The 12772-nt window shown below is 42.5% G+C and overlaps 1 protein-coding gene across 5 annotated transcripts in view; it reads right to left on the bottom strand.

The window, feature by feature from the left end:
- LOC126251987 (uncharacterized) overlaps positions 1–6510 on the bottom strand; it is a 78907-nt gene extending 72397 nt beyond the window's left edge. The window contains exon 1 of one of the 5 annotated variants that reach the window (XM_049952763.1): positions 6363–6510. In XM_049952763.1, coding sequence (XP_049808720.1) covers positions 6363–6478 — 116 coding nt within the window. In that variant the 5' untranslated portion in view covers positions 6479–6510. Of the gene's footprint in view, positions 1–5692; positions 6117–6200 lie in introns of those variants that run through there. The other 4 variants (XM_049952765.1, XM_049952766.1, XM_049952764.1 and 1 more) reach the window with 4 other exon arrangements.
- Between the last annotated feature and the right edge of the window lie 6262 nt (positions 6511–12772).

Below are 12772 nucleotides of genomic sequence, written 5' to 3'. Positions count from 1 at the left end.
TCAAGTGCAGTGGCTAACCAAACTTGGGGAGAAGCATATTAAGAAAAAACAGATGATGCAATATTTTCTACATTCTTCACAGTAATTTTTGAGGAGACATTTATAAAATTGACCACATCAACAGTAGTAGCTAAGGAAAACACGAGTATAACATACAAATAAAAGATGGACATAGATTAATGGAAAATTCGCAAGACCTAGCAAATTTTGTAAATGACGACTTTTTAAATAAGGTCTATTACAGAGTACATAGTGTGGGATAGAGTGTCCCCCTTCAAATGTAATTGTTGTGCAAGATTGATCTGTAACACAACCCACAGACTAGTTTAGACTGCTACATTACCACTGTCTACATTAGGTGGAGGATGACAGTTTAGTTGTTAGTTGGTGAATCTAATATATGTGAATGTGAACTAAAGGTTGTGGAAACAGACTGATCTGTAGCATATCCCAATGTCTTACATACATGACATTTTTAACACTCTTTTTCATATTCAACACAGTTATTGTAATAAAACAGAAAGTTTACAGAAAATTTTGGTTGCATAACAGACTAATCTCCAATGAGGTGGTTGGTTTGTTTGGGGTATAAAGGGACTGAACTACAAGGCCATTAGTCCATTATTCCTCATGCAAACAAGGCCCAAGTTAAAACAATTCCCAAAAGAAGTCAGAGAAAGGAAAAGAGTGGAAAACTAATGGGGAACCACATGTAAAGAAAAAACAAAAGAAGGTAACCAAAAGGGGAAAATGTACACTAAAAGGAAAAGTAGTGGAAGGTATTAAAATAATATAGCAGATGGCCGAGGCTGGCTGATCACAAGAATAAAAAAATATGAGCCAGCCACTCTGCACCACACTAAAATCTCCAGCCTAAAAGAGAAGGTGAGATGAACACACATAGGGACAAGAAACACCAAGGCAAACAAACAGCAAAGAAAGAGTGAGGAAGAGTTAAAATGGAGGGAGCATGGGGCCTGGGAGAGAAGGCCAGACTCCCACCCTTAGATTGAGGTGGGTCCTCGCGACAGAGGTTGTGATCGTGTGTTAGCCAAGTATGGTTGATGCGAAGCCAACAAAGGGCAACGGAGTCCCTGCTAATGGCTTGCATGGATGACCACCACGCATTTGTTGTCTCCTTAATAACACGTAATTTATTTGGTGTACTGAAGGTGTGCCATTCAATATCCTAGATCGTGAAAACTTTGTGGCGAAAGACCAATCCAAGATCAGTCTCCGGCAGGCCTATCTCCAGAGTTGGTTTACTGGTAGCCTGTTTGGCCAGGCAACCACCGAGTTCATTGCTTGGGATTCCAATGTGTCCTGGGGTCCAAATTAGGGTCACTGAATGTCCACTGTTGCTGAGGGCATAAAGAGACTCTTGGGTAGTCAGTATCAAAGGATGATGAGTGAAGCACCGGTCGAGAGCTCATAGGCTACTTAAGGAGTCACTACAGATGATGAATGACTCTCTGGCACATGAGCGGATAAGCTCAAGAGCATGATAGATGGCTATCAACTCTGCAGTGAAAACAATGCAGCCAGCTGTCAAAGAGCACTGCTCAGTATGTCCAACGTGAGCATATGTGAAGCCAACAAGACCGTTAACCATTAATCCATCAGTGTAGACTATTTCTGAGCCCTGGAACTTGCCGAGAATAGAGAATAATTGCCAGCAGAGGGCCCGCAGGAAAGGTGGTAGAGGGAAAGTGTCAAGTTCAGTAAGAAGTGAGGAAAAAGATACAGTAATTGGGATAGTGAGGCGAACTATGAATGTTGGCGATGTGATTTGCAAGCAGTAGTTTCTGCCGTAGCCACAATGGAGGAACACCAGCTTCCAAGAGGAGGCTGTTCATTGGGCTTGTTCAAAAAGCTCCTGTCGCAAGCCGAACTCCACAGTGGTGGATTGGGCATAGCAGCTGCAGCGCGAAGGGCGATGCTGAACCATACACCAGGCTCCCGTAGTCAAAACCGGACTGCACAAGGGCTTTGTACAGCTGCAGCAATGTAGGGCAATCAGCACCCCAGTCGATGTGGCTCAGCATCAAATAATATTAAGAAGCCACCAGCACTTCTCCATAAGCTGACGAAGATACAGAAGTCAAGTTAAGTGGATGTCAAAGACTAGTCCCAAAAAGTGGTGAGTCTCCACTACATCAAGTAGTTGGTCATTTAGGTAAAGTTGGGGGTGGACAGTACGACGATGACAGAACTGCATAACGCAAGTACTGGTGGCCAAAAACTGAAAGCCGTTGCGACGAAGCAAGCTGGGATAATTTTAATTCCCCTCTTGTTTTCCCATCTGCCTCCATAAATTCATTTTGTTACTTTTAACTATTTACCATTAACATACATGAATATTATCTGCATTTCCATAAAAGAGAAAGGTTGGCCCTTAGTTTTAAAGAATATAACACCAGATCTAATTTTGTGCTTAGTTTTATGTATGTAATTGATTTTCTAATTTATTTTGACTATTCCTTGTTAGTATCTTTCATTATAGAACGAAATCAATAATTGTTCCGTAACTTAAATTCTATTGTTGACATATAAACAAATATAAATTCTGTACTAATTATAAACACTTGGAAGATGAAATACTAGTAATCTTAAAGTATCTATTTAGCTCTCTTCAAAAACATGTTAGCAAAGCCAGCCCTTCATTAATTCCAAAATAATTAACAGTTTTGTCCAAAGTATTGTTTGTGTAACTATATTTGTTAATTTCATTATTTAAACAAATAATTCGGCCTAACTCTTGTAGTAGAAGAAACTGGTAAAAAGAACCAATTTTCTGATGTATTCAGTTAATTTAATGAGTTAAGTTTTACTTGTAATTTCTGTAAATTTAACTTGAAACACTTTGTAGTTTCAGTACATATTATTGTGATGATATATAAGGGCCCGATTTTTGGTCACGAGACAGTCAGTCTACAGCCAAGTTTAAGATGAGGAACCTGTGTTGCTTAGAATGACAAAAATGATTGACTTAACGGTGAAATAAGTGTTACACAAATAGGCCGTGTGTGAAAACAATGACAGTGTCTGCTCCATAGATACCAGATTATTCTTCGAGAACTTTGAACTTTGTGGTTAGGTTTTACTGCTCGTAGATGTTCAACCGTAAACTACTGTAGCAGTATGTGGATGGTTCGCCTGCAAACTATTAATGAGGCTTATCAGAAGTTTGCCATACATATCACCTGTGTATTATTGGGGGTTGTGAGTAGTGAAATTAAAGTACTGTGAAACGTAACTGTGCACCTGTCAGCTACATGATTTACAGTGGTGTGTCGGAATCCACAACCAATTTTTTAACCAGTGTAGCAACACAGTACTTCAACACAGAGGACAACAACAGAAGAAATAAAAGCAGGTGGAACCACTACACTATGAGTATGGGCTCACGACTGCACCTTTCGCATGGCTCCCTGAAAACAGTGTTCAGCCACACCAATAGAAGAGGAGCAGAAGGAAATACAAAAATCGTCAGCATATAAAGGGGGGGGAGGGGGGGGGGGGAATACTGAGGATCCTACTGCTAGTGTGAGGCTATTAACAGCAATTAAAAAGAGTGGGAGACTCAGACAGAGACCTGTGGGACCTTATTCTCTTGGATATGGGGCAAACTGCAGGAAGCACCAACACGAATTTGGAAAGTGTGGAGTGACATGTCCTGTATAAAAATCAGAAGCAGGCCCCAGAGACCCCATTCCTGCAGAGTAGAGAGAATGAGGTGTTGTCAAGTGGTGTTGTAGGCATTTGTCAGGTCAAAAAAAAAAAAAAAAAACAACAACAACATGTTGTCGCCAGGAAAAGGCCAATTGAATGGCAGTTTCTAGGTGGACCAAATTCTTGTTGGTGGAGCGCCCTTGTTGAAAACTGCCCTGGGACAGAGCCAAAAAGCCCCGAGACTCAAGGAGCCAACACAACCGCCGGCTCATCATACATTTGAGTATCTTGCACAGAACTTTGGTGAGGCTGATAGTACACACACACACACACACACACACACACACACACACAGTCTGCAGTCTCAGCTCTCTGAGACTGCAAACGTGTGTGCAAGTTGCATTTATGTGAGTGTGTGTGTGTGTGCGTGTGTATGTATGTGTGTGTACTGCTGGCAAAGGCCTTAATGGCAGAAAGCTTTAATTGTGTGAATCTTTTTATTGTGCCTATCGCGACTCAGCATCTCCACTATATGGTGAGTAGCAACTTTCCTTCTCTGATATTGTTACATTCCATCCTGGATTTTCCATTGCTCAATTTTTTCCAGACAATATAAGAGATAGAGAATAAATTCTCTTTATTGTTGACAGAAACATTTAAAAACCAGAGCTGTTAGTTGAAAAATGAAATGAAACCCCCAAGGACGTTTAAAGTTGGACAGCATTTAATAAATTAATACTGAACATTAAGAGAGAGAGAGAGAGAGAGAGAGAGAGAGAGAGAGAGAGAGAGAGAGAGAGAGAGAGAGAGTGTGTGTGTGTGTGCGAGCATGACTGTCAGCTTAAAGTATTTTAAATATAAATGACATATCTATATGCTGTGTAGCAAACACAAAGTTTTTTTTGTGATTACTACTGACTGACAATTGATTGAACACATCAAGATACTACCAAAGTGAATTCATCAGCATGTTATGACCTGTTAGGATCCTATCAAATGTGTGTAACAGCCACACACAGCTCTTAGATATGGGTTTCTATTCTGAGGATCAATGTACAAAACAGTGAGGTAATTTTCAGACAGCAGAAAATGGTCATCCAAAAGAAGTAGTGAGCAGACAAAAAAAGTATCCTTAGTGTGCCAAATGAGTATGGTACCAATCTGTTTAGGGCGACATGAAAAACCTTACCATGTCAAAAATGGTTCTCTATATGATCTTGAACAAGGGCCAATGTGGATTACCATAGGGAAAAAAAATGAAAAACTCGCAACAGTATTATCCATCAGGGATTAAAATTGTGTAATAGTTTGTTTAAAGAGATGAAAATGAGAACTACAACACAGTTATTTGGAAAGGCAGCCAAAACATACCGATGCCTCTTTATAATACATACTACACAAGATCACCAACAGTATTCAAAGTCGGGATTACCCTCACCATACTGTCATATAAATTCAAAACGCGTTTTTTTTTTTTTTTTTTTTTTTATTTAAGGAGGCTGCTTCTCTGTCTGGTTATAGTAATTTAGGTTTTTTTGTAGTTTTCATAAATCACTTGAAGCAAATGCTGTGATGATTCTTTCAACAAGGCTATGGCAGATCACCTGTCCTCTTCCCTTTACATATATGTGTTGGGTTGGTAGGTTGATTGGAGGGGAACAAACAGCAAGATCATCGGTCCCGTCAGATGGAGTAAGGATTGGGCAGGAAATCAAGGTGTGCCCTTTCAAAGAAACCATTCTGGCATTTGCCTGAAGCAATTTAGGGAAATCAAGGAAAACCTAAATCAGGCTGGGCAGACATAGTTTTGAACTGTCATCCTCCCAAATGCATTCATGTGCATATATTTACATGTGTGTTTATGTCACATGCTTTACTTGTATTAATCTCACCCCACAGAGTGTATCAATTTAATAAAAACAAAAATGTACAGACTAAATAAGAGCCCATTACCACTTTTTACATTTTTTATTTCTACATTCTGTCAGGATGCAATTTTATTTCATTAATAACTACTTACTGTCATCAGTGTTACACTTCACTATGGTATGGATGTCAGCATCGGGCAGGATATAACTTAACCGAATCTAAGCATGTAAAGTTGAATCTGATGATAACAGCGGAAACTAATAATTTATGAAATTAAAATTGCCGTCTTGACGGAATATTGTAATAAACAAAATCTGTATCACTGTAAATTGATCCTTGGCCAACGTAATTGCTATACTATACCGACAGTTCTGCATAACAAATGGGTGATTTTCAAAATCTTATTACTCCCAAGGGGCACAATTGGATACCACCCAATGTTTGCTCCGGTGCTAGTACTTTAGCGAGATCACTGATACCATCTCAGTAATTAACTGAGACATGGAAAAACACGTTATTTCATTGTTGATGAAAATAGATGCAGCTGAATCATTTCAGGTCACGAATTATTCATTTACATAATGTCATTAATTTCTGTTTTTCAGTATCAACAAATTTAATCAGTAGCAATGAATGACAATTCTTAACATTCAACTGACGTGTATCACGTAGCAAGATGAACGACGTCTGCCCGTCTGTCAACCACCCAGTACAGGTACGAATATCAAAGGCGGTACGAATATCAAAGGCAGTGCGCAAATTTCAACAATAATCACACCTCATTAATATATAACATACAACATCATGTCACTCTCGCTCACTTCAATAGCAGACGGCTTCCCGCGAACAAGTTATCACAAGTATTAACGAGCGAATAATCGACTACATATATCGAATATGTCGTACGATTGACAATTCGGGGATTGACATAGAACATCAGCACACTCGCACCGTACTCAATAGCAGACGACTTCCCGCGAACTAGGGTTAAACAAGTATTAACAATCGGATAATCGACAGCATATATCGAATATGTCGTATGATTGATAATTCGCGGATCATTTTCGTGAAACTATTAACAACGCCAAAGCGTTTGTCCACGCAAGACTGAATGCGTTCAGAAATAACTCTAATATTCTCGTGCATGAAAGGATTAGACAGAGGACATTGACTTTGGGGAATAACAGGGCATCACAGTTCGGTGATTCACCTGACAATACATTGGAAGAACGGAATAGAGATTTGGGTACGTCCCACAAAAGACAGTAATAGGCCACAAAAGAATCGATACTGTGAGAGGTAGCTCTAAAGCCCCCTTCACACCAAAGCGAATACGAGCGAACACAGCCAAATGTGCAGTGGCAGGCAATGAGCATGTGTGTGTTGCGTGCGCCATTGACTCGTACGGGCAACAACGCCATTGACGGTAGGCGCACAGCGCGCGCGCGGGTTGTGTGTGTGTGTAGGGGGGGGGGGGGGACAGACTTGAGGGGTATGCAGTATTTTTAGTGATTTTTAACACGAGTGGCTATTAAGTAACAATAAAAAAAGCTCTAGTTCTGATACTGTTAAAAACCTGCGTAATATCGACGCTTAAATCAATTCTTTGAAAGAAAAACACCGTACTACACCACATATTTTTCTTTTGCCTGAAAGCTAGTGAGGGAGAACCGGTATGGGCGTCTATATGTAATTGCGAATATAAGCATCTGCACTAGAGCGAAAGGAAGAGAAAGCTTATGACGCGTTTTGTTTTTTGGCACAAAAACATTGTGGCAACATTGTTTAACCCATATTCATTAAAGCGTGAAGGAGAAACGAAACCTACAACTGGGTTTATTTTGTGTAGCGAGCGTATCAGTGGTCATTGAAAGCAAAACGGCTTGACACAGAAAAATATGGATGTTTGAATTTTTTTGCAGGCATTTAAAAAGTGGTGCCTTGGATCTGACTAGCGATCTGCAGCTGCAGTCATCGCTCACTTCATTCCAAAGCTTTCCCCACACGTCGATGGACTATTTTCACCTTGTTATGCCTCAGATGGAGCCCAAGATTTGAAAGTAAGACACCAATTATCGACGATCTACACTCCTGGAAATGGAAAAAAGAACACATTGACACCGGTGTGTCAGACCCACCATACTTGCTCCGGACACTGCGAGAGGGCTGTACAAGCAATGATCACACGCACGGCACAGCGGACACACCAGGAACCGCGGTGTTGGACGTCGAATGGCGCTAGCTGCGCAGCATTTGTGCACCGCCGCCGTCAGTGTCAGCCAGTTTGCCGTGGCATACGGAGCTCCATCGCAGTCTTTAACACTGGTAGCATGCCGCGACAGCGTGGACGTGAACCGTATGTGCAGTTGACGGACTTTGAGCGAGGGCGTATAGTGGGCATGCGGGAGGCCGGGTGGACGTACCGCCGAATTGCTCAACACGTGGGGCGTGAGGTCTCCACAGTACATGGATGTTGTCGCCAGTGGTCGGCGGAAGGTGCACGTGCCCGTCGACCTGGGACCGGACCGCAGCGACGCACGGATGCACGCCAAGACCGTAGGATCCTACGCAGTGCCGTAGGGGACCGCACCGCCACTTCCCAGCAAATTAGGGACACTGTTGCTCCTGGGGTATCGGCGAGGACCATTCGCAACCGTCTCCATGAAGCTGGGCTACGGTCCCGCACACCGTTAGGCCGTCTTCCGCTCACGCCCCAACATCGTGCAGCCCGCCTCCAGTGGTGTCGCGACAGGCGTGAATGGAGGGACGAATGGAGACGTGTCGTCTTCAGCGATGAGAGTCGCTTCTGCCTTGGTGCCAATGATGGTCGTATGCGTGTTTGGCGCCGTGCAGGTGAGCACCACAATCAGGACTGCATACGACCAAGGCACACAGGGCCAACACCCGGCATAATGGTGTGGGGAGCGATCTCCTACACTGGCCGTACACCACTGGTGATCGTCGAGGGGACACTGAATAGTGCACGGTACATCCAAACCGTCATCGAACCCATCGTTCTACCATTCCTAGACCGGCAAGGGAACTTGCTGTTCCAACAGGACAATGCACGTCCGCATGTATCCCGTGCCACCCAACGTGCTCTAGAAGGTGTAAGTCAACTACCCTGGCCAGCAAGATCTCCGGATCTGTCCCCCATTGAGCATGTTTGGGACTGGATGAAGCATCGTCTCACGTGGTCTGCACGTCCAGCACGAACGCTGGTCCAACTGAGGCGCCAGGTGGAAATGGCATGGCAAGCCGTTCCACAGGACTACATCCAGCATCTCTACGATCGTCTCCATGGGAGAATAGCAGCCTGCATTGCTGCGAAAGGTGGATATACACTGTACTAGTGCCGACATTGTGCATGCTCTGTTGCCTGTGTCTATGTGCCTGTGGTTCTGTCAGTGTGATCATGTGATGTATCTGACCCCAGGAATGTGTCAATAAAGTTTCCCCTTCCTGGGACAATGAATTCACGGTGTTCTTATTTCAATTTCCAGGAGTGTATATCAGCAGGAGAGAGGTTAACACTAACGCTGCGATTCTTAGCAACGGGCGACAATTATGATAGCCTCAGATATTTATTTCGTATATCATCCGCATCTGGTTTCCAAATAACTGTAGTATGCCGTGTCATATGCGAAACACTTGTGGATTTTGTAAAGGTATATGCAAAGGAGATACAGTAATTAAAATCAGTGATGTAATGTAAAAATATACGAAAACCCAGCGACATCTTCATTGGAAGGAAAACAGTTCTAAAGTTTTCTGCTCCTGTATTTAAATTTCGTAAAATAACAGCTAAACTATGACATTAAGACAGATACCTTGAATGTAAGCAATGAGAATGATCAGGTCTTCTGTGATTTTTATTTTACATTAATCTACGTTATCTGTTTATTTTGATGACATTTATTTCTCTTACAACAATTGCATGAAACAACTTAAACTTCATCTGTGGCACTACCAGCACTTCGGCAATTTCTTGCCAAGCATCGTTTTTGTTGTTGGTCATTTTGTGATGTGGATCTTTAGGATCCCAAACGCACCTATGGGATCTCTAGACCTCTATCAACAGACGTAGACTACACATTCATCCAACAGCTCCATCACCAAACAAAAGACTTTCAATAAGCAACACATATAACTGTTCGTGCACTAACTACAGCAGTCCGCGGGAAAGTGAGTGCACTGTGTCTATCATCAGAGATAGTGGCGAAGCGGAGAGGACGTGAACTTCCTTTGATGTTTCGCTCTAAAACCGACACCCAAAACTTGTGACTCTGACCCACTTGCGACTGAACACCACATTCCAAGCATTTACACCAGAGACAATCCTCATTCGGTGTTGCGCGTTCGCTTCGGTTTAAAGAGATCTTGACACATTAAAGACCCCATTCACGATCAAAAAGTTTGTGAAACTTAACTGTTTGCCATGTTTGTCGATCATAGAGCGTCTTTGAGAGAGATTTGACAAGATGTGAGGCGTTGTTTGGTTGATGTTTAAGGAAAAAAGTTATGTCACAACTTATCTCACTGTAATGCGGATTTCTACAAATATGGAAACAGTGAACACTGCTCAGATCAAAATAGCTGTGGCAGTTATCAAAATGGTAGAGGTGTTTCTTTGTTCCTGGTCATGTATTAAGAGGTTAGGAAGAAAATCAACATTCTATACACACAGGTGGATGTGCAATAAACCAAAATAAAAAAGTCTGAGCTCTCCAGCTCATCCACACATGATGTGTATGTTCGTATGTTGTGGTATTTTAATGAACTCACGTTAAACGACGAAGTAGAAGAGAACAATTTTTCATATACCTTTGTCTTCTTTTCCGATTGCGAGGACTAGGTAACTCGGTTATTAAAAATTTCACTGTCCATTCGGAAAAAGTTGATGTAATCATCAAGTTCTGGATGTAATATTTCCTTTTAACAAGTTTTCATCGGTATATTTCACTCTCGATTTCGATAATTTCCTGGGTAAGCGTCTTGTTTTCTTTTTCTTCTGTGTAAACAGTGCTAAAGTCAATGCAAGGAAGGCTTCGTTTACTTCATCACTAGCATTCAAGATAATCAAAATGCTTCACAAAACACCGAGTGAGGTAGTGCAGTGGTTAGCAGACTTGACTCACATTTGGGAGGACTACGTCAAATACCCTTCCGATTATCCTGATTTATGTTTCCTATGATTTCCCTAAGTAGTACAGATATTGGTGGATTCTGTCAACGATCGACATCACCGGAAGATGTCTGAACTTTTCAAATCAGTATGCCACTATGTGCGCAGTCACTATGTAGCCAATCTCCTTGCTCGAACATACAGGCTTTGGACGATAATAGGTGAAGTTCAAATGATGTTGGCCAAGAAAAGAAGGTACATCGACTGTGAGAAACTGACGAAAAATACCACATTGAGTGTCAGTGGCACCCATTGGGAGGTAGATTAAGAGGGGCTGTCCAAAGAGTTGCACGCAACATTTTGTCTCTACAAAATATTTCTTGAATGGGAAAAATATACACTAGTGGCCATTAAAATTGCTACACCAAGAAGAAATGCAGATGATAAATGGGTATTCATTGGAGAAATATATTATACTAGAAGTGACATGTGATTACATTTTCACGCAATTTGGGTGCATAGATCCTGAGAAATCAGTACCCAGAACCAACACCTTTGGCCGTAACAACGACCTTGATACGCCTGGGCATTGATTCAAACAAACACAATACCGCAGTTCACCAAGAGTAGTGACTGGTGTATTGTGACGAGCCAGTTTCTCCGCCATCATTGACCAGATGTTTTCAATTGGTGAGAGATCTGGAGAATGTGCTGGCCAAGGCAGCAGTCGAACATTTTCTGTATCCAAAAAGGCCCGTACAGGACCTGCAACATGCGATCGTGCATTATCCTGCTGAAATGTAGGATTTCACAGGGATCGAATGAAGGGTAGAGCCACGGGTCGTAATACATCTGAAATGTAACGTCCACTGTTCAAAGTGCTGTCAATGCGAACAAGAGGTGACTGAAACGTGTAACCAATGGCACCCCATACCATCACGCCGGGTGATACGCCAATATGGCAATGACCAATACACGCTTCCAATGTGCGTTCACTGTGATGTCGCAAAACACGGATGCGACCATCATGATGCTGTAAACAGAACCTGGATTCATCCGCAAAAATGACGTTTAGCCATTCGTGCACCCAGGTTCGTCGTTGAGTACACCATCGCAGGCGCTCCTTTCTGTGATGCAGCGTCAAGGGTAACCGCAGCCATGGTCTCCGAGCTTATAGTCTCTGTTGCTGCAAACGTCGTCGAACTGTTCGTGCAGATGGTTGTCTTGCAAACGTCCCCATCTGTTGACTCAGGGATCGAGACGTGGCTGCACGATCCGTTACAGCCATGCAGATAAGATGCCTGTCATCTCGACTGCTAGTGCTACGAGGCCGTTGGGATCCAACACGGCGTTCCGTATTACCCTCCAGAACCCACCGATTCTATATTCCGCTAGCAGTCATTGGATCTCGACCAACGCGAGCAGCAATGTCGCCATACGATAAACCGCAAACGCGATAAGCTACAATCCGATCTTTATCAAAGTCGGAAACGTGATGGTACGCTTTTCTCCTCCTTACACGAGGCATCACAACAACGTTTCACCAGGCAAGGCCGGTTAACTGCTGTTTGTGTATGATTAATCGGTTGGAAACGTTCCTTATAACAGCATGTTGAAGGTGTCGCCACAGGCGCCAACCTTATATGAATGCTCTGAAAAGCTCATCATTTGCATATCACAGCATCTTCTTCCTGTCGGTTAAATTTCGCGTCTGTAGCACGTCATCTTCGTGGTGAAGCAATTTTAATGGCCAGTAGTGTAGCATTTACTGTATTGCGTTGGTGCATAAATGCATAGCGTTTATCCATAACTTTAATAAACACAACAGGTACACATAGAAGTGACTAGTCATCAATAATATATTCTCCTTCACTACTTACAACAGTCTGTCAACATGGTGGTATTTTTTCGATTCTGCGACTGTAGAAATCACATGGTTTTGAGGCAAAGAACTTGTCAAGTCACGTTCAGAAGCATTTTCATCTGGAAAGGCAATCCTTGAAGACTGTTCGATAGAGGGTGGAAAAAAACTGATGGCGCAAGATGAGGTGAATAACGTGGGTGCAGAAAGACTTTCCTACCCAACTTCTGTATGGTGTTTTTTGC

The sequence above is a fragment of the Schistocerca nitens genome, chromosome 4 (assembly GCF_023898315.1).
Source record: "Schistocerca nitens isolate TAMUIC-IGC-003100 chromosome 4, iqSchNite1.1, whole genome shotgun sequence".
Classification (NCBI taxonomy): Eukaryota; Metazoa; Arthropoda; class Insecta; order Orthoptera; family Acrididae; genus Schistocerca; species Schistocerca nitens.
Note: the sequence above shows the minus strand (reverse complement) of the source record. Positions and strands in the feature narration are given on the sequence as shown.